This window comes from Epinephelus lanceolatus, chromosome 23 (genome assembly GCF_041903045.1).
Source record: "Epinephelus lanceolatus isolate andai-2023 chromosome 23, ASM4190304v1, whole genome shotgun sequence".
NCBI classification, from domain to species: Eukaryota; Metazoa; Chordata; class Actinopteri; order Perciformes; family Serranidae; genus Epinephelus; species Epinephelus lanceolatus.
In genome coordinates this window covers 22,129,734-22,151,955 of record NC_135756.1, presented here as the reverse complement: position 1 = coordinate 22,151,955, position 22,222 = coordinate 22,129,734, and the positions used below count along the sequence as shown (strand labels likewise).

The window sequence follows — 22,222 nt, the reverse complement described above, 5'->3', positions numbered from 1 at the left end:
TAGAGGCTTATGATGTTCACAGAGGAGGATGTGTGAGTGTGCACAGACCATGAGTGTGTGTTTGTGTGTGTGTTTGCGCTCGTTGAACCTCTGAACCTTCTGGTACTGGATACACACACATCTCACTGGACCTTACCCAACCAGAGCAGTCACATTTGGGTTTGTGTTATGCATGTGTGTCTATGTGTGCGAGAGTCAGAGGGGTTGGAGAGGCTTTTTATTGACATGATCAACAAGTGCACATGAGTGGCTGGGTTACTGATTACAGGTGATGTTATAGTTTGTTTGTGATAAGGCTCTTGCACAAAGTCCTGCCAGATACAGTGAGCCCTCAGCTACTTCACCACATCCTTCCCATCCTTCAAAGGACCACTGCTCCTTCTCAGGTAAATTCTTTTTCTGTTTTTTCACTACTTCTAAGTCTGCGCTAAGGTCTTCTGCACAATTAACCTTTTTTTTTTAAGGTAAATTTGTGAATTGTCATTGTGAATGAAAATACAACTAACAACATGAGTTTGGTAACAAATTTCAAATTCTAAGCCTATTCAATGTGTATGCAGGGGTTTAGGACTCAGTTTTCTTATACAATGACACTGCTACACACACTGACAATGACCTCTATCATTAACCAGTTGTTTTATTGAATGCAAAGTTGAAGAAATTGGTGACCAGATAGTAGTTCATTCTTACATTTTGGATATTTCAAGGAAAATTTGATAAAAATCAGATGAAATTTGTCCTAAACTCTGATGTTCTCATATTCTTGGTTTCTTTCTGCAGGTCCTTTTGGTGCTGTGTTTTTTCTTTTTCCTCTCATCAGCTGAACACACAGCAGCATCATGAGTGTAGAGTCCAAAAAGACACGTGAGGCTTGCTGTTCCAAGCTCAAGGTCGGTGAAATGTTACCCTTTTTCCCAGTATTACAAAGTGTCAGGGAATATCGCTCATTGCTTCATAAATGTTCATAATCACTTAAATCCATGCCTTTGAGCACAGATAGACCTTTGATAGTGCCAAGTTGTAAAACTGCTTTTCTTCAGCCTTATCTCTGCGTATTTGTCTTGGTATTTCATTTCTGTGTTAGTATAATCAGTGTGTGACGCAGTAAAAGGCAAAGCATTAACAAAAAAAAAAAGCCTTGTTTTTTCTCTCGATCAGATAAAACCTGACCCCATCTCATAGTAATAGGGTTCATATCATGACAGTTGTCTATTGGTTTAGTTTTATGGCAACACTTTATTACATACTTTCTGATAACAGGCCAATCATATAAATAGATTGGACATTATCAGTTCAGTAGCAATTACTTTTGGTTGATCATATTGATTTCTTGCATGTTGAACTCTGTAGGAAATTAAATTTTAGTTGTGTTCACGTAACAGGTTGATGACCTACAGCCCAGTCTGAGTCCCTTTTAATCTTTAACTATCTTCATGTCAAGGATATGGCTGCACGCAAACAAGCTCTAAAAATGACTCAGAATAGTTTGCAAAGATTTATAGATTCCACTGAGCGTTGTTACCTTTAATCCCTATAACCAAAACTTTTCATCAATTCAACTGACACAATAAGGAGTTACAACTTGTATACTGTGATTCCAACATCGTTTCTCTGTCTATCACAAACATGACGTGGAAATGAAGATAAAATTCAAAAGTTTTTACGTAAGATTACATTAAAAACAATAATCTAAATAGAATTAAATCTAATCAATGGTGAAAGGAGGTGTGAAGCACTGCAGGTCTTTAAATGTGTGTTGTGTGTTGTTTGTTAGAGCCTAATCCATCGTGGGCGGAGTCTGTGTGTTAATGCAGTCATTCACTCTTTCTTTAACATCTTTGCAAGGTGCAATTACATCCTTTATTCTTTGGGTTAGAATTAGCCTCATTCAGAAACCTTTTATTGCATTACTGGAACTGCAGAAAGTAGATTAATCCTCTCACTCGGTAGTCTTTGAGGAGAGATTATTACAAAGGTAATCACTTTACAACAGGCTACCACTCAGTTTCACCCTTTTCACTAAACCTAATCAAATCAAATGTCCCCTTCTTGTTTTAGAGAAGAATACTTTCATCAGACATGCGTCTTGTGTGTGTTTCCAGCTCTTCCTGGCCTCTATGTCATTCGCATACTTTTCCAAAGCCTTTTGTGGAGCCTATATGAAGAGCTCCATCACCCAGATTGAGAGGCGCTTTGATATCCCCAGCTCCCTCATAGGGGTCATAGATGGCAGCTTTGAAATGGGTATGTGCAGCTTTTTATACATCCTTTTTTTTAAGATTTTGGATGGTAAAGTAAAAAAAAAAAAACAGCTCAATATAGGTTTTTTGTGGTAGAGAAAAAGCACCAATTCTCCATTTTAAAAGAAAAAAATCGATACCACTCTCATGCAAGCCCCTACATAGCGCCAGGCCTTGAAACCAATTTGGCATAGCTGTCAAACAGTCAGACTACAACGTCTGAGTCACATGATGCCATGGGGCACAAAAGGCTTACATTGTGAAAGAGACATCTGTTAATCAGTGAATAGTTTTTCTGAGCACCACAACCCCCGCAAAATGTTTTACTATGGGAATTGGATCCATCCTGTCCAGTAACATTTCTTAAGTCTACAAGAGCCGCACAATTGAGTCACTTTATCCCCATTTAAGTTAACAAAATGCTAAACTGCAAGTTAGCTGCCAGGCCATCAAAGTTTCTATCGCACTTGTACTATGGACCCAATGATGAGGAAGATCTGGGTAACTTTACACCCAGGTAGTCCAGCCCAGCCTCTAATGCTGTATCTGGTTCTCTTAATACATCCATGCTGTCATGTCTGTACCCTTAATCGCTTCTACCAGGGGATGGTAACATGTTATATCTTGTTTGGGTAATCCATATGAAAACCAAAGTGAAAAAGTGTCATTGTGGTTTTATGGGTTTGAAAGTAACTTTCTGGAGTCTTGCCGTCACTTTGAGGTTGCGTGGCTTTTGTATTGATTAAACAAATCAGATATAACATGTTAGTTAGTGAGCTTTAGAGGTGCTAGTTAGGGGCCAGGGTGGTTGTTTCCCACTGTATACTGCCTTCTGTTTTCAGCTTTACATTTAGTGTACAGACCATGGATGTATACAGAGAACTGGATACAGTGTTGGAAGTGGGGCTTTATTCATTCCTATGAGTGTCGCATGAAGCCAAAAAAGTTCAGGTGCTGTGTATAAAATTACCCAGATTAACAGCACTGCTTTTGCACTGTGTGACCAATAGAACAAGCACAGAAGAGACTTCCACCAGATTAGCTGGCTACTTCCATTTGAGCACTACAATAACTTGAATGGGAATAAAATCATTCAATCATGTGCTCCTTAAGACTTTCCAAATGTTATCGGACCAAATGGATCAAAATTTAATAGCAAGACGAGTCATTTAGCAGGGGTTGTGACATTAAAAAAATGTATCCACTGATTTACAGATGTCTCTTTCACGATGCAAGTCTATGGGAAAAAGTCTTAACAGGCCACATTGCATGACGTGACAGTGTAATTACACTATTTGGCCACTATGAAATTTGCCTTCAAAGCCCAGTGCACTTCCTGGGGGCCATGTGCAGACATAAGAGTGGTATCTATCTAATTGCTAACTCTGTGCAAGAAAGCAAATACGCATTGAAGTCAGTGATTCATTCCTTAATAATCTGTAATTCCTCTCCCTCCCAGGCAACCTGTTGGTGATAGCCTTTGTGAGCTACTTTGGCGCTAAGCTCCATCGTCCCAGGCTGATCGGTATTGGCTGTCTGATCATGGCTGCTGGATCTTTCCTCATAGCCCTGCCTCACTTCTTCCAGGGACAGTTAGTACACTGTTTCATTAATCTTCTCAACATTCAAACACTGTATATGTCATACTGTGGCTTTGTTAAGGTGTACCCTGCAGTAATGATACACATCAGTAATTAGAATCAAATTATACACTTCTTGGAGGCAGAGCTGCTGTGGAAGCAGAGACATTCAGCGTTTAATTGAACCGTAATAGGAATAGAGAGCTACTGTTATTCAGGGTATAATATATTAGACTGCCTTGGAAAAGGCAAGAATAATACACTGAAATTACAGCTAATTTACTTATTCAATGGTGTACATAGGATTAACCAGTTTGAGGCATCTGTGCAGAAATTTATTGTTGAGCCCACATTCAGGCCTTACTGTAATACAACCTGTGCAGGCACCGTGTTGCCTCCAAATTCAGTGCACACAGCACATTATTCAGTGTTTAAGGCTGAAGTCAGGCATACAGGACACAGACTGTGTGGAAATTGGTTTACTAGATTGTAGTGTTAAAACAAAATTTTGACCTAGGCCCCTGCTTTAAGACAGGGTCAGAAGATTAAGAAGAAATCCATGACCCTGCTAAGTTGACCTTGTGCTTAATCAGGGCAAAGTTACACAGTAACTTTCAAGGCTTTTATGGCCCCTGGGGCTCTGAGGCAGTTACCTGCTTTGCCCATTTGGTAATCCAGCCTTGAATGTGCATCTCATTGACAATTTTGAAAGTTGTCGTTCAGGAGATATTTAGATTTAAAATCATCAGTGGGGTAAAACTAACCTGTCTCACAACGGTCTAAACCCAGCTCATGTTCCCTATTAGTGGGTGAACAATCTAACGCTAGGTGAATTCTGCTTCACAATGATAGGAAGAGCCGACATCGAAGGATCAAAAAGCGACGTTGCTATGAACGCTTGGAAGCCACAAGCCGGTTATCACCTCCTGCTTCAAACCCAAAAAGTCAGAGGGATTGTTAAGGAGATTTGAGATTTAAAGGGGATTTATTTTGCTCATTTTTAGGTTCATACTTGTTTTTTTTTACCACTAAAATATGTTTTCATGATATAACTATAATTTAAAAAAAATCTTCCAAACCGGATATGTTCCATCAGGAATATGACTTGAAACTGGGGAGAAATTAGCGACATTAGCAACAAACAATACAGGTTTCCCTGATGTTAGCATGTGGCTAAATATTACATGCCTGTTTTTTTTAAGTTTACAATCAAGAGCCTATCTACCTACCCTAAAGAAATTTCAAATACATTACATTTTATGCATAAACACTAATAATTTCTATTTATTCAATCTATTGAAGACAAAGATGTGTTATTTTGAAAAAGACAGTGTCATAACATTATAAATATTTTCCAGGTATAAATATGAGACCAGTATGTCTCACAGTACAAGTGCCAACAGCACTGAGAACACCCTGCCCTGTTTGGCCAACCACAGCCTGGCTGAAGCCGATGAGACGCCTGATTTAGAGGCCATAACAGGTATGTTAAACAGATAAAATGCCAAATCAATTATTCATAGATAAAAAATTCCTCTGAAATTCTGAGCCCAGTTTTCCTCCCTCAGCTTGTGAAAAGGCAGCTGGCTCGTCCCTGTGGATTTATGTGTTCTTGGGGAACATGCTGCGTGGAATTGGAGAGACTCCCATCATGCCTCTGGGTGTGTCCTACCTGGATGACTTCTCCAGAGAGGAGAACACGGCTTTCTATTTGGGTTAGTTACTTTTTACACCAGTGTTGGTTGAAACTCTTTCCTGTTTTGGTTGATGATTTTAATCTAAATGTGAATTCTAATGTCACACAGTGTCCTGTTAATGGTGTTTTGTTGCTGTCCTGCATAGTTTGAATAATGCTTGACTGACATGACATTAACCATTCTTGCTCTGTTTCTCCATTCCCCAGCCTGCATCCATACAGTGGGGATCTTAGGACCTATGTTTGGGTTCATGCTCGGGTCCTTCCTTGCTAAGATCTACGTGGACATCGGATCTGTGGATTTAGGTAGGAGACTTCTCAACATCAGAGGGAAAAAAGACAAGATGTGCTACTGTGGCACAACATGCAAACTCTATATTGGGTAGTTTCTGCCCATTAAAGGAATACTTCACCAAAAAAAGACCATATTTGTTAAAGAAAACATTGTTTTTCTTGCATGCCTCCACAGCCAACGAAGAATCCAAAAACAGAGATATATAATCCATAGTCCTATAATCCAAGTCTTATTTATTCAGTGATGTGCTCAGTACTTTCCAGGGGTGTAGTCTAGTTTATTGTAGTACTGTGATGACTTCTCTCTCCCCACTTCCTACCCCCCCCTCAACATGAAAACCTGCATTGTACATTTACTTGAGAATTTTACAGCTAATTTCCTCTCTGCTCTGATCGCCAGCAGCTGTCTGCTCTCACTGCAGCCACCTAAGTCTCTTACTCTCTGGCTCAACAATAACACACTACACACTGAGCTTTGTGGGGTGGGGATGAGGAAAAACAAGAGTCTCCCTGCATGTCCTGCGGTATTTGTTCAGCTTGCTGTCACATCTCTTGACCCCATATTTGCAAAAACAAACGGCTGAAGTGAAAGTTCTGTCACAAAAGTATGTTGCTGCATATCCTTGTGCAATTTTAAGCGGGTATACAGAAATTCTAAAGTTTTCTTAGTGGGTTAACGGCGTATATCTGCTTAGCACATAGACCACACCACCAGTACTTTCAAAACATACATTTTCACTAAAACCTTAGAGTATGAAAAAATTACACATAAACAGTCTCACGCCGGGTGCACAACCTATTTTTCCTGTTTTAACGGAGCGTCTCCCCAATGCATTCCCCACTCTGAGAACAACGCTGCGAGGTCCCGTCATTGACGGACCTAGCCAGATGCTAGCTAGCGTGCTGTCGGCGAGAGCTGTTAGCGAAGTCATCTAGCAGAAGAGCTAGCAGTATCTTCCTGTGAAGATCTCTCATGTTGACTGTCACTGTACCAACTGAACTGAGACGAGTTGAGTAGTGTGCTATTGAAAGAGCTGATATATAGGTGCAAAATGGAAATGAGCGCAAAATTCGAAAATATAGATTAATTATCAACCGCATAGAAATCAACCTATGGTCAACAATCACTTTTAATAGTAGAAAAAAACGCTTATGCTTATTTTTCTTTTGCAGAAATAAATGAGATATTGTTTGTTTACAACTGCGATTGCAATTTATTTACTACTTCCGCGGAACCGCTGCTGTGCTGCGCGCTAGTCCGTTACTATCCGTCATTTTCGCCTCCATTGGAATGAATGACTTCCGGTCAGTGTCAGTCTGTCAGTGTGTTAGGTTGGGCACCTAGGGTTACAAATGGATACATACACTGTAACACAGGGTGAGTAATTAAAATACCAATGGTTATTTTGTGGGCGAAGAATTCCTTTATCAGTGTTACCCTGTATTGGTAAGACAAATATTGAGTAATTTTCTGTGTGCAGACCTATTACACATAATCCATCTGTCAAAATCTGGCAGCAAAGTGCCCTTCAGCAGAACAATTACTCTTCCTCCCTAACCTACAGGGACAGGTCATAGTTAAAGAGCAAGACAGTTTGTCATTAGGTGATTACAAATCTTCTAGAGACAATAGATTTCATCCTATTTACATGGTATCACTAGTTCACTATTTACTCCCTGGATTAGAGCTGTTGACAGACCCTGACATCCTTCTGCTTATGTTTAAGCTGTTAAGATAGTGGTTCCCAACTGGTGCAGACCTGGTGTACAAATTTCTCCTTAGTTTCTTTCTCATTAGTTCAAGGTCCACACAGTGTTATATATTCAGCGTCATCCTTGGGTTTGGCCATGTCATTGAGCTAGTTTGCTGTCTCTGTCAAGTAGATGTCTGTTTGTCACTCACTCTACAGCAGGACACCGTTCTTAAAAATAAAAGCTCTGTGCTGGAAATTCACTGAGCTTAAAAATTAAGTGTGTTTTTACAAACTTGACACGTTTGTGAGTCACCTGCAGTCCATTCAGAATGGACTTGCGACCCACTTTTGGACCCTGACCCATCACTTGGGAACCACTGGGTTAAGGGCTATCAGATAAGGTCCTATAAACACTTCATAATCTGCCGTCTCTGCTCGTCCTCCTCTCCCAGACACTATCACCATCAACCACAGGGACTCCCGCTGGGTGGGGGCCTGGTGGCTGGGCTTCATAGTGACTGGCACGGTGGTCCTGTTGTCCAGTATCCCATTCTGGTTCCTGCCCAAGTCTTTGCCCAAGCAGGGTGAAGAGCAGAGCCAGAGTAAAGCCACAGAGCTCGCCACAGTGACAGAGCAGGAGAATTTCCTGCCAGACGAAAACCAGGAGCATGAGGAGAAGGAGAAGCCGGTTACATTCCAAGAGCTGGCTAAAGGTACAGTCCAAGCTTTTGCATCTGTACAAAACACTACAGAGAACTGTGAATGTGATGTTGACAGGTCATCACATATCACTCAGGGAATCTTGATGTGTGATTTTATTTTATGTTCCACAACTTTATCCATGAACAGCAGAGCAATGCATGCCCTAAAATATTGCTATGACTTTTAAACACCAAGAAATGGGTAACTGTGAAAATAGCAGGATAGGATTGATGTGTACAATCATTAACCAGGTATAACCTAGACAAACCAGCTCAGAGCGGTGACCCTGAATCCTGAAAGGTTTACTGATCTTGGTAAAAGTTGAATGACACTCCAGGACGGAGAAAACAGTTATATAAGCTAAGGACCAGTCATGCCATCGTACATTACGCAACTTTATATCATAACAGTGTTCACTTTTGTAAGAGCAGCAGAAGAGAACAGAAAAGGCAATGTAAATAGATAAGAATTCAAAATAATAGACAGGTAACAAAAAGAATATGTGTGTATATGTGAGTATACACACATATACAATGTGTAAAAACATTTGCATTGTGAATGTGTACAGAATAGATAAAGTTTTTCAACATCACATTTCAAATAAACAGATATTTCCAAAATGGCTGCCATTTTGTAGCCATTGTGCTTCTCAATCACTCTACTTTAGTTTAATCTCTCTTAATTCCTCACCAGATTTCATCCCATCTCTGAGGAGACTCTTCAAGAACAGCATCTTCTCACTGATGGTCCTGATGTACCTGGTGGCTGTCAATGGCTTCATTGGCATGATCACCTTCAAGCCAAAGTTCTTGGAGCAAATCTACGGCCAGTCAGCTTCCAAGGCCATTTTCCTCATAGGTACAGAGCAATAACGGACCCCATTCACTCTGCCTTTGCTTTACTGCAGCCTGGAGCCCAAGGCCACTGAAACAATGATGTTATTGAAGGGAAGTGTGACTGTAAGAGATAAAGTTGACTTCAAGTGTAAGCGCTAAGTAGGCCACTGTAGGCTCTCCTTTTGTGCATGTCTGTAAAGTAGCATCCTGAGCTATGATTAGCTTTTTATGACTGTTTACCAGCACAGCTACCTGGCAACGTTATTGTTTTAATGTTTACATTGTAAAGTCACTGTTCTACAATCACCTACAATTATGAAAGGTAACATTGGAACAACAGCAATGGCTGCTCAGCAAAACCATTTTAATGTAAATGCATACAGTATTTGTCTTTATATAAGGATTTTTGTATTCATGAATTAAGTTTAAATCTGCAAATAGATAATGTGAAGGTACATCACACTGTGGACACTGTGTGGTAGCACCATTTTGTGAAGTACACGCTCTACTCCATAAGTAACCCATATGCACTCAGTCCCAAAATAAGATTTACAGTTAACAGTGTCCACGTGTTATTTTTAGTAGTTTGTCTTAATACTGTTGCTTTGCTACCACAGTGTGATCCTCACAAGATGACGCCTTTGTCGAAAAAATTAACACAGTGTGATGTCATCTTCACATTGGGCTAGCTGTAACAAGGCCCCCAGGAAGGGAGCCAGGCTTTGAACATGGATGTATTAAGAGACCTGGATACAGCATTAGAGGCGGGTCCTTGTTCATTCCTGTGAAAGTCGCTCAGTGGCACATTAGGCCAAGATTGCTCTATTTTCGCAGTATGAAATTATCTGGACCATAGCACATGCACACTAGAGACTTACAATGGTTGAGTGTGGCCGAACAACCAACGTCTGCCCACCGAACGGCTCTCTTCTAGTTTAGTGCTCCACTAATTTGAATGGGGATACAAATATTTAATCGTGCTGTTCTTCAAGACTTTAAAAATGTTATCGGACCGAATGGATTAAATCCGTATAGTGAAATGAGTCATTTCCCAGGGGTTTTGACGTTCAAAAAATGTATCCACTGTTTTACAGACGTCTCTTTCACAGTGTAATGCTGCGTTCCAGGCGAGTTTCTGAGCCCGTAAGTCACCACTTCAAGTCATGCCTCACGACTTCATAGTGTTCCAGGCAAGTCACGCCAAACTCTCAAAGCAACATGGCGGACCGTGCGGGGTTTATGTTTGTTTATGATCACTTCTGTCACCAAAGGGGCCGGTTCCTTGCTCATTTGAGCGAAAGGGAGGAGGAGAAACAACGTATAAGGTCACAGATGCTATTATAGTTTTTATTTTACGTTATCTGTGTGTTTGGACACGTATTTTGTATTGATTTATTCTTGCACTGGAAACTAGCTGTTAGAGGGGCTGCCAATAATGCGTTAACATTAGGGATATTTTATGTCTATTTCTCACTGTGTATCACCTGCATCAACACCACATCCATAGGGCTGCCATTGTTGTTTAGAGGAATAAGGTAATTGGTTTAGAGGGCTGTGTGACATCAGAAAGCGTAACTGGGAGTACATCGATCTGGTACGAGTTCATGGGTGGTAAATTACGGGTTTGACTGCCGTTCCAGTGCACTTTCACGGGTAGAAGATTGTAAAAACATGAGTTACAGGTTGCCTGGAATGCGCCATTAGTCAATGGGAAAAAGTCTTTATGGGCCCAATGGCATCATGTGATGGTGTAAATCCACTTTTGGCCACTGCGAAAATTGTCTTCAAAGCCTTGTGCCATTCCTGGGGGCTTGGCTTTGAAGCCATTTTTTTAGTGGCCAAACAGTGGTAGTGCAATTTCCAGGGTCTTTCACACGATACCAGTCCAATAACGTTTGGAAAATCTAGAAGAGTGGCAAGATTCCAACATTTTATCCCCATTATATATTGTTGCTTATTCGGCTTCCTGTTCCACTGAGCAACTTTCATGGGGATGAACGGGGTCCTGCAGCCAACGCTGTATCCAGGTCTCTTAATTCATCCATTGCTGTAACACACTTTTAACTAGTTAGCTCAAAAAAATGAATGAACACAACAACTAACATTGTGGCATATTGTGATCAGTAGGACTTTTCATTTTAAAGATATCTAGTGTAATGACTGTCTGTTCTTGCATCCATCCATTTATCCATCCAGGTATACTCAACCTGCCAGCAGTAGCTTTGGGTATCATCACTGGAGGTTTTGTTCTGAAGCGTTTCAAGCTGGGTGTCATCGGAGCAGCCAGGATGTCCATTGCTGCCTCCCTCGGGTCCTTGTGCCTGCTCTCCATGCAGATCTTCATCTACTGTGACAAGGCAGAGGTAGCAGGTCTCACTGTCTCATATCAGGGGTGAGTGCCATGCAAACCATCCATTTACATTAAAGTTAGTGGTTGGTGGTGTTGGTAAAGGGATGAATGCACTGCAAAGTTTCCTATCACTCAATCTGCGTTTTTGTTTGTTTTGATTACATATTTTCCCCTAAATGGGTTCACATGTAAAAAACACATGCTTAATAAGCTTATATGTCAAAGATTGTAATTGAAATGTTTTGGAGTCCATCAAGAATCTCCATAGAAACTCATGTATGCCAAACATGTCCACCATCGTCTACTCATGCAACTCTATTCATGTCTGTGTGCACCAGGGCTTCTCAAGTGTCCTACAACCAACAGACCTTGGTGTCGGAGTGCAACATGGGCTGCTCTTGCTCACTGAAGCATTGGGACCCAGTATGTGCCTACAATGGTGTGACGTATGCCTCGCCCTGCCTGGCTGGCTGCCAGTCCTCCACTGGAATGGGCAAGGAAATAGTAAGACTGTAACTTTTATTTCCTCCCAGACATAGATAAAACTGGTGGATTAGGTAATCAATCACATTTGACTTCTGGTTCTTTAGGTGTTTCATAACTGCACCTGCGCTGGGGAGGTGATGACTCCAGGCATGAACATGTCCGCGGTGCTGGGCCAGTGCCCCAGGAGGAGCAACTGTGAACACATATTTAAAATCTACATGGCCTTGTCTGTGGTGGGGTCTTTTATTTCTGCCTGTGGGGGCACGCCAGGATACATCGTGCTGCTCAGGTCAGAGATGCTAAAGCTAAAAGAGCTCAGCTCGCATCTTTTATGGGTATAATGATGCCTCACAGTGGTTTTCTGGGATATGCCCTGATTTTGTGTGACTTTGTGTGAGCTGCCTCTGTAATATTACATTTTGTGTTGTCTTTAAGCTACAAAGCTGATATCAAGGTCTGATGTGATAATGTTGGTGATAATCTTCCAGGTCCATACAGCCAGACCTGAAGTCGCTGGCTTTGGGTATGCAGACACTGATAGTAAGAACTCTTGGTGAGTTATGAAAACAAATGTTAAAGGTATTATGTAGGTTACAGAATTATTCTTATATTGAGATCAATGATGACTTAAATTAGCACATCTGACCTTGTGTGTTTTCAGGTGGAATACCTCCTCCTATATATTTCGGTGCTCTGATTGACCGAACCTGTTTGAAGTGGGGTACCAAGCATTGTGGAGGCCGTGGAGCATGCAGACTTTATGATGCTGATGCATTTAGGTACAATGAAACCAGACTCTCATTTTATTGCTAGAGTATCATGCTCATAATATTCCTGAAAAAGATACGTGTTAATCATTTAAAAATGATATCTAGATTTAAAAATTATTTCTCAAAGTTAAAGTCAGTTTTTACTTAAGGTATTATTTGACATTGCTATGTATGGTTTTAGTTACATCTAATTTTAAAGGTATACTATGTGGGATTGTCAGTTACTGTTTGTAAACACCCTCGCAAATGGTGTGTTTTGCCTTTTTTTGTTTTTTGCTTTTTTTCGAAAGATGACACTTTTTTTCCTTCCAATGACCAATTCCTATTCCTAAACTCAGCTGATACCATTGCATTTAAAAAACAAAACAAAATAGCTTTATACTACTAACCCTGTATGGGTGTGAAATGATAGCTATAATTGTTGTATGGCATGGCTCAAGTTAAACCCTTTGTAAAACATGAACAAATACATACAGAGAATGAATGTCACAGAATGTTTTTTTTTTATGATCTAGTTTGACATTTTGTTACACTTTTGGCCGGAAATCGTTTCTTCTTTGCTGCTCTCAAACAGTAGTTACCAGTAGCTTAATAGTCTTGGTTGAAATGCGGTCGGTACATATTTTCATTTTTATGCCGACGACACTGTGATATATTGTGCTGGCTCATCCATCACAGAGGCTGTGGCCCAATTGCAAGCTGTCTTTAACGTTATCCAAATTCAGCTTTCACAACTAAACTAAGGTTATGCATTTTTGTAATGCTAGGAAGAAGCCTGTGAACACTCCTGATGCTCTTACTGCTCAGGGAAAGAAGTTAGAGGTTAGAAATATCTTAGTATTCGGCTTGATGACTCCCTGTCATTTAAACCTCAGGTTGATAACATTAAAAAGCTGTGGCTGAAGTTAGGGTCTTTCTTCATGCTAAAGTCCTGTTTCTCCTTTGAGGTTTGGAAAAGATTGGTTGCTGCTACGTTTTTACCGGTTCTGGATTATGGTGATCTGTTGTACATGAATGCATCTGCACATTGTTGCACATGTTACATACTGCATATCATAGTGCACTAAGACTTGTTCACTCATCACTGTACGCTTTATTCCAGGGCTGGGTGGCCATCTTTGACATTTCATAGGCTCAGTCACTGGCATTTGTTCATCTATAAAGCCATACTGGATAAACTCCCTTCATACATTTGTACTTTGATTGAACAAAGATCTGACTGTAGCTATAGTCTGAGATCTCAAGATTTAGTTTTGTTGTCTGTTCCTAGTGCTAGGACTGAGCTGGAAAAGAAAGCTTTTATGTGCTCTGCTCGTCTCACTTGGAATAACTTTCAAAAAGATTTCTAAGTACCTTATCTGGTCTCTCTGCCTGATTTTAAAGCTCTCATAAGGACAAGGATGAATGAGTCGGTTGGGTCTTGCCATTGTGCATAAGTGTTCTAATATTTTTACATGTCACTGTGTATCTTTCATGTTTTTATTGTGTGGTTGTTTGGCTGTAACTTTTTGTGTGCTGCTGTCTTGGTCAGGTCTTCCTTGTAAAAGAGATTGTTGATCTTAACGGGACTTATCTGGTTAGATATTGATTTAAAAAAAAAGCTGCACAGCTTGCTCTTTAGGCTACTGTTTTGGAGTGGCAAAGAATTAATTTCTCTGAAAACTGCTGTTTTACCCAGGTGCAAAACTACTGTAAAGTTTATTAATAAAATAGGTGGTGTTGGATCGGTACTTGCTGATACCTGACCCAACATTTTAGATTGTATTGGAGGCATTTCCGGTACTGGTCTTGGTATCAGAACAACTCTAGTTTTTCGGTGCTGTATTTCTTGAATACCTGTTGCTTACAGTTTGGCACCTGGTTGATCCTTTTTTTATTTATTTATTATATTACTTCTCTAGGAGTCTATATATTGTTTTGTTTTGTTTTTCTGTTTGTTTGTTTTAGGAAAATCCTGCATAGTATACCTTTAACTAACACACTTGTTGTACCACTACTATAACAAGAGAAATTCAACAATGAATACTTTAATGTTTCTAGCACATTATACAAATCAAAGAGACAATTCTAAGTGCTCTACTTGAAACATCAAAAACTTGAAGACAAAGTGCAAACCACATTATGAAGTGAAAAAATAAACTTAATCTGTTCCCATGTACTTCACTTTCAGAATGACATTCTTGGGTTTGATCACTGGACTCTACTGCCTATCCAACATGCTCTGGGGAGGCCTGTACTACAAACTTGTCAAGAGACAGAAGAAGTTAGCGCTGAGGAATCAGGCCAAAGAAAATGGACTGCAGGGTGACACAGCTGGCAATGGACACGCCAACATCAACATTGCTAAAAACAAAGAAGACGGGGACAATGAAAGCACAATTTAAAGGAGGGAGTGTTTGAGGAGGGCAACGCCGCTGAGTAAAGCAGGTCACTGACAGATTTTCTACTGCATAAGTACTGTGATGCATCCATACTGGACCAAATGAGGGAATGGTACAGTGTCCGCGCTCTTTGGTCTTCAAGCAGTACACTTTTTGTTTTTGTTTTTTTACATAGATACCATGCGGAAAACATTTACTGCTATTTGTTCAGTTCAAAGGTCAAAGATTCTGACTTGAGAGTAGTTTTACTATGAACAATGAATTTACATTAAACAACGGGCATTCAACATCTTCCCAAATAAATGCATAAACTTAGAGGTAATTTTAGCTCTACTTCAAAACAGTCAAGAAAATGAAAAATGTCATATTTGGAGAACGTTTGGCTGTTTAGTTTGTGTCCACCATTTATACTTGAATAGCATTAGGTCAGGTAATGATAGTGCTCTCTCATCCTACAGCTTTGAAGTGATTTAGTGACAGTTTGGCAAACATGTATACAATATATGTACAGTGTATAGTTTAGTATAGTTTTACATATTAGCACAAGACAACTAAAGTGTTTATGGTTTCAGATGTGGTAGCATCTTTGTAACATGTTCATGTTTTGTCAGTGAGAGTGGGAGTTTGTGAGATAAGTTCAGTAAAAAAAAAATAACATTAGTGTAAAGCTTAAATTTGCCAAGTACATGAACCAACTTAAATACACACAGAGGAGATCGGATCACATTTCCTATAGGGGTAAATAGAAAGTAAATACAGTAGTTTGTAAGACTACAGCTGGTATGATTAGGACTGTCATAGATTTGACTGTTGCAAGAAAGGCCTCCTCAACAAATTATCAGGTAGATGGTACCTACTGTTTGGCTGCAGAGCAGAAGAAGTAATGTGCTTTGCTTTATTCTGCTGTGACAGATTCAGTGTTGATGGACTCTGTGACTGCTGTAGGCTGATTCACTCAAAGCAGCACAAGTTGTCCAAGAAGGATAAAAGTAGTTTTCGAAAGCAAAAGATTGGACAACCAATGATACCTGACAGTGTGTCTTTGTTCACTATTTTCATTTACATGAAAAGCTGTTATAGGCTGAGGCCCAGGCACAGTCCCATTTTTGTCAGGTGCACCTGTTTTTGTAGTTTGCGACCAACAAACCTGCACTGCTCTAAGGCCAAATATAGGTACATTTGGTCCAGAATTAGATGTGAAGATCAATGTCACATTCATGTCTCCGTTAGGGAAACACATGAAGCGAGTGCCAGCAGGTCAGTTTGGTCTGATGAGAGCATAGCGACCAAATAATCGACCAGGAGACTACAGCCCTAATTGTTTGTGGACTTCAGTTTTGAAGCCTTGAGTTTGGCATTTTGGCCATTACCATCTTGGATTTTTGGAGTCATAAATGACCATATTTGTATGAGAGGGTGGAGCTAACCCAAATTCTGGCTGCTAGCATAGATAGCATGTTGCATTTACAACTATGGTTAACTGTAATGTTGCTAATGCTAATTTTCACTAGCATAAAAAAGGCTCAAAACATTAAAACAAAATGCATTTAACAGAAAAATAGAACGTCCAAGTCCTTAGAGGGTTTTTTAGTACAACTAAATACAGAAAAATACTTTTTTGGGTAATCACAATGTTTAACAGCAGTTAACTTTCATGAACTGAAAACAGACTGAAATAGCCATGGCTATGGCCATACTCTGTCAGTCTGCGGTTATGTTATTTAGATTCAGATTTCTTTATTGTCATTGTATAAACACACAATGAAATACAGGTGCATTCAAGGACCAGGCTCAGATAGTGTTTGGTTTAGTGTTGTCACGGTGCCAAAATTGGGACCCACGGTGCGATACCAGTGAAAGTATCACGGTTACGAGTAGTATCACGATACCACAGCAAAAATGAGGCGGATGTGCCTTTTGTCATTTATAAAAAGATAAATCACTTTTCTATAATACATCAATGATATTTCAATAGAATAAATTACTTACTGACTTATTCATACTTCAAAAACAGCATCAATAAGTGATTAACATAAGGGGGATCAAAATAAAATAAAAAAATATAATAAAAATCAACCAGTCACCCTCTTCCTCTGATAAGTTAAGAACAGTCCCTTAAGTGCAGTGAGGTTTGTGGACCATTACCTGCCACAAAGAGAGAAATTTGAACAACTCGTCTCTCCTCTGACACGTCACATACCTGTGTGCCACCACGCCTCGGCTGTTCGGGTATTTCTGGGCAGTCATGACACCAACGAAGAGGAAATTGGTTACTACGGTACTCCAACATTATGGTATCATGTGTATCGTGGTGTTTTAGTACCGTTGGTACCAGTGTACCGTGCAACACTAGTTTGGTTGTATTAAAAGAACCTTTTAATGACTTGGATGTTCTATTTTTCTGTTAAATACATTTTGTTTTGGTGTTTTTGAGCCTGTTTTTTTGTGAGTGAAAATTAGCATTAGCATTATCACAGTTAACCATAGCTGTAAATACAACGTGCTAAATAGCAGCCAGCGCTAGGGTTAGCTTTACCGTCTCGTCCAAATATGGTAATTTCTTACCAAAATGCCATGGTTATTACCTAACAAGTGGTGTTGCCATGGTAGCGTCTTGTCAACAGATGGCGCCCAACTGTCACTCAAAGCAGCCATACCCTTAGTCATGTATAACTTTAAGCCTTTATAACATTTAAATTGGTAGGTTTTTAACAAAATTCACCTCCTGTACAGTTGTCATGAATGGAGAAATTGGCTATGGAGACCAAAACTGGTTTTTGCAGCAAGCTGTAAACATGTTTACATTGGGCATTTTAACATTGAGGTCTATGGGAATAGACTCAGTCCTGGAGCCAGCCTCAAGTGGCTGATGAACTACAGTTTTTGGTACTTCACGTAGGCTTCACTTTCCAGTCCCAAAGGCTGCAGCTTGGTCTATAAAACACATTGTAGTTTCAGAGGGTTATAAGACTATTTCTTGGCCAGGACCAGTGACGTCTTGGAGTCTTGTCATCTTAGTGAGGTTATCTTGCAACCAGCAAAGACTTTGTATTAAACAAATGAGATATAAAGTGTCAGTTAATAAGCTTTAGGGGTGGTGATTTGCAGATTTTAGGCTTTGGACAGTCAACCTACCTGCATCCCCCTGTTTCCAGTCTTTGTACCAAGCTAAGCTACCTAGCTGCTGGAAGTAGCTTCACATGTAAACTGCAGACATGAGAGTGGTATCAGTCATCTCATCTAAATATGTAATGTATTTGCCAAAATGTGGAACCATTCCTGTAAGAGATTCTTAATCAGATTTGAGAAACTGTAGAGGCTGGGTTCAGGTTTTCTTTCTCCATGCTAAAGAACTGTTTCATTAACAGGCTTCATCGCAGCCTGTTAACCTTTATTCTATCTGCCAGTGGTGTGCCCCGGCAACATTTGACATGTCTGGATATCCCACCTGTCTGACTTTACACCCACTTCTTGTTACATAACATTATTATAGACAAACACTAAAGGTCACAAACATTCATGAAACCCTTTGACTCACTATTAGGGTCTGGAAAAGTTCCGTATAATTTGGACAGCGTGAGTGGAGAGTAACTCAAACTTGATCGTACTTTGTTTTACTCTGTTCTACACTAGTTGTCATTAACAATGTATCATTAGCTAATGCATATAATTACTGTTGATTATGAGAATATATATATTGAGTTAGATAGCTTGTTTTTTATTGTGTCCTTATATTTTGTTTCATTATTTCTGCCATTTTTTCTTTTTTTTACATTTTTGTTGATTGTAAGCATTAAAGACAATTTTTTCACAATATATGATCACAATATGAGTCTTAATTCATTTTCTTTAATTTGTTTTAAACATGCTCTAGTAAGACTGCAAAAGGCTTCTTACTTCTAACTTATTTTTTGTCTGTCAGTTTACATGTCAGGTTATATATACCCTTTACATGTGCTAAAAGCTAAGGAATGGAGCCAAAAGAAACCCCTACGCCTTAAAATAAAAAGAAGAGGAAAAATAAAATACACATCTCAAGACAACACGAGCATGAGCAGGGTCTGTGAAACTACTAACACAGGGGTCATTCATCTTAATAATGGCGGTCCAGTCTCCAGTTGTGCACCTGCTGACTCGACAGACTGGGTGAGTTCATTTACAATTCCTCCTGTGGGATAAAAGAAATGTAATTTGAAGCTCCAACCTTAGAAGACAGAGATCTCTTTTACAGTCCCTCAGCAGTGAAAAAGTAAATGATGATGCTATTAGGAGTGTCTGAAGTGTTTGGTGTTTTAATGTTTTAACCATACTAGCTTGTAGCCTTTACACCCCCCATCTGCCAGGTCAGCCGGTGCGGATCACAGGTAAACTTACTCATCAGTACTTCTCCATTAAGTAAATCTGTGAACTATAATACTACCTCATCTTTGTCTTTGCACATGCGCAACCACGGATTAGTCTGGCCTGCTTAAAGTTGAAGGTTGACCTAGATGTTGATTCCCTTTGTGTTTACTTTGTGACTCACCAGATGTGTTTTGTCTTTCTTCTATTGGACAGAATGTTTATTTTGCGATTGCACCTAAAAAACCAATCCCATGTTGTATGATTGTTAAGCCCTGTTGTTACCACACCAGTACTCTGATATTGCTTTACTTTAGATGGAATGGAAAGGATACACACTCATTTTATTAGTGGTAGTTCCAGGTTGGACCGCTTTTGTCTTCAGAACTGCCTTAATTCTTTGTGGCATAGATTCAACAAGGTGCTGGAAACATTCCTCAGAGATTTTGGTCCATATTGACATGATAGCATCACGCTGTTGCTGCAGATTTGTCGGCTGCACATCCATGATGCGAATATCCCGTTCCACCACATCCCAAAGGTGCTCTATTGGATTGAGATCTGGTGACTGTGGAGGCCACTGGAGTACAGTGAACTCATTGTCATGTTCAAGAAACCAGTTTGAGATGATCTGAGCTTTGTGACATGGTGCGTTATCCTGCTGGAAGTAGCCATCAGAAGATGGGTACACTGTGGTCATAAAGGGATGGACACGGTCAGCAGCAATACTCAAAGTGTGCCAAGAAAATATCCCCCTCACCATTACACCACGATCAGCCTGAAGTGTTGGTACAAGGCAGAATTGATCAATGCTCTCATGTTTATGGTACATTCTGTCCCTACCTTCTAAATAGCAGGAACCAAGACTCATTAGACCAGCCCATGTTTTTCTAATCTTCTATTGTCTAATTTGGGTAGCCCATGCCAACTATAGCCTCAGTTTCCTGTTTTCTAGCTGACAGGAGTGGCACCTGGTTTGGTCTTCTGCTGCTGTCGCTCATCTGCTTCAAGGTTCGAAATGTGTATTCAGAGATGCTCACAGTATGTATGTTTTCTGCATACTTCAGTTGTAACAATTGGTTATTTGAGTCACTGTAACCTTTCCATCAATGCAAACCAGTTTGGCCATTCTCCTTCTGACCTTTGACCTTCAACAAGGCATTTCTGCCCAGAGAACTACTGTTCACTGGTTATTTTCTCCTTTTTTTGGATCGTTCTAAACCCTAGAGATGATTGTACCTGAAAAACCAAGTACATCAGCAGTTTCTGAGCAACTCAAACCAATCTGTATGGCACCAACTATTTTCTTTCTACCACACTACACCCACCAACCAGATTACCATGCAGAAGAAGCATGCATCTACTCATGGATGAGGGGCTCATGCTTGTGACAGTGTTAGATAATGATGTGATTACTGGCATCCTCTTTGGCTGAGATGTAAGGTTAGCTAGCTCAGTGGTGCTAGGAAAGCTGGCAGTAGATGCACTCTTCCTTCTGCGTGGTGATGTCTGCCTTCTCTCAAACAGCTGTGTCACTGCACCACTGAGCTAGCTAACGTTACAGCTCAGCTGAGGAGGACACCATTAATGTTTATGATTTCTGTCATGATTTCTGCAAAGAACATTCAAAAGTATTTTTGGGCGCGTTGAGCACCATAAGCTAAATGTCATCTATTCCATTATATTAGAGAGAAGACGGACATCTCTGGCTGATATCTTCAAAACTAACACTGAAACAATCTAGGTTGATAAACAGCACTACAGGTAAAAGGGAAAATATGTGTTTCAGTCAGGAACACTTGCGTCAAAGAAAACTTTCCATTTCCATTTCCATTTGCAGTATAATATTTGGTAATATGGCTCTGTCCTGGGGCCTCTGTCTTTCCACGCACCTACATGGAAAGCTTAAGGCGGAAAGAGCACACCTCTCTGCCCTTCCGCATGCAAACAAGGAAAGCCTTTGGCAGAGAGAGCAAACCTCCCTGCCCTTCCATGTGCCTACATGGAAAGCCTGAGGCAGGGAGAGTAGCAGCAAAGACCCCCTGGGAACAGAACAGAGCAGCATCAATGACAAACAGAAATGACATTGATAAGTCAGACACAACATGAAAAGGAGGAGCTGGGGTGGAGGTGGGTTGCAAAGCATCTTGCAGAGGAAGCAGCAACAGTAGGCAGGCCAGAGCAGTTTAAATAGGTCGCCCTGAATGTAGCTGAGCTTGATTTTGGGATGAACTGTCCCTTTAATCACCTTTCTTCCCCATTCCAGTGCTTGGTTTGAGCTTCAGCAGATTGCCTTGGCCATGTCTACATGACTAAATACACTGAGTTGATGCTATGTGATTGACCAATTAGATATTTGCATTAACAAGCAGTTGAACAGGTGTACCTAAAAAGTGGCTGCAGAGTGTAATCCCACTTTATTTCATTCATCCACTCAGTTTTATTTTCCCTTAATGTGTTACTGCTCCCAAACCTGTGTGCACTGTCTGCTTTGACCAGCAGGCTGTACTCTATACAACAAAATATCCACTGTAAGGTAACGTCACTGAGGGTGTCTCTGCATCTATTAACCAAAGTCAATCAGACAGGAAATATGTAATGTAGAATTAAAAAATAATGTTAAAAAGCATCTATTACTAATATACAGCAGGTAGAGTTACTGATGATCCAATGTGCCCTGATGCAGTAGCAATCTGCATTCCTGTTTGATGGCACCTGAAACTAAATACAGTGACAAAAGACATGCACATCACGTGCCCCCAATGCAAAATCCTCGGGTCAAGTATAATTTTTCAGAGAAGGGAAGTGGTAAACACTTCCTTCACTGTTGCTGTGCAGGAATGTGAAGGCTC

At 40.2% G+C, this 22,222-nt stretch overlaps 1 protein-coding gene across 1 annotated transcript; it reads left to right on the top strand.

The window, feature by feature from the left end:
* The first annotated feature begins 248 nt into the window (after positions 1-248).
* Positions 249-15,389, top strand: slco1d1 (solute carrier organic anion transporter family, member 1D1). The gene is made up of 15 exons (XM_033615066.2): positions 249-386; positions 781-890; positions 2,103-2,244; positions 3,700-3,832; positions 5,179-5,303; positions 5,389-5,535; positions 5,724-5,822; positions 7,957-8,217; positions 8,900-9,064; positions 11,239-11,434; positions 11,731-11,896; positions 11,983-12,167; positions 12,367-12,431; positions 12,540-12,657; positions 14,819-15,389. The coding sequence occupies exons 2-15, from the start codon at positions 840-842 to the stop codon at positions 15,030-15,032; spliced, it is 2,067 nt and encodes a 688-aa protein (XP_033470957.1). The 5' UTR covers positions 249-386; positions 781-839; the 3' UTR covers positions 15,033-15,389.
* The last annotated feature ends 6,833 nt before the right edge of the window (positions 15,390-22,222 follow it).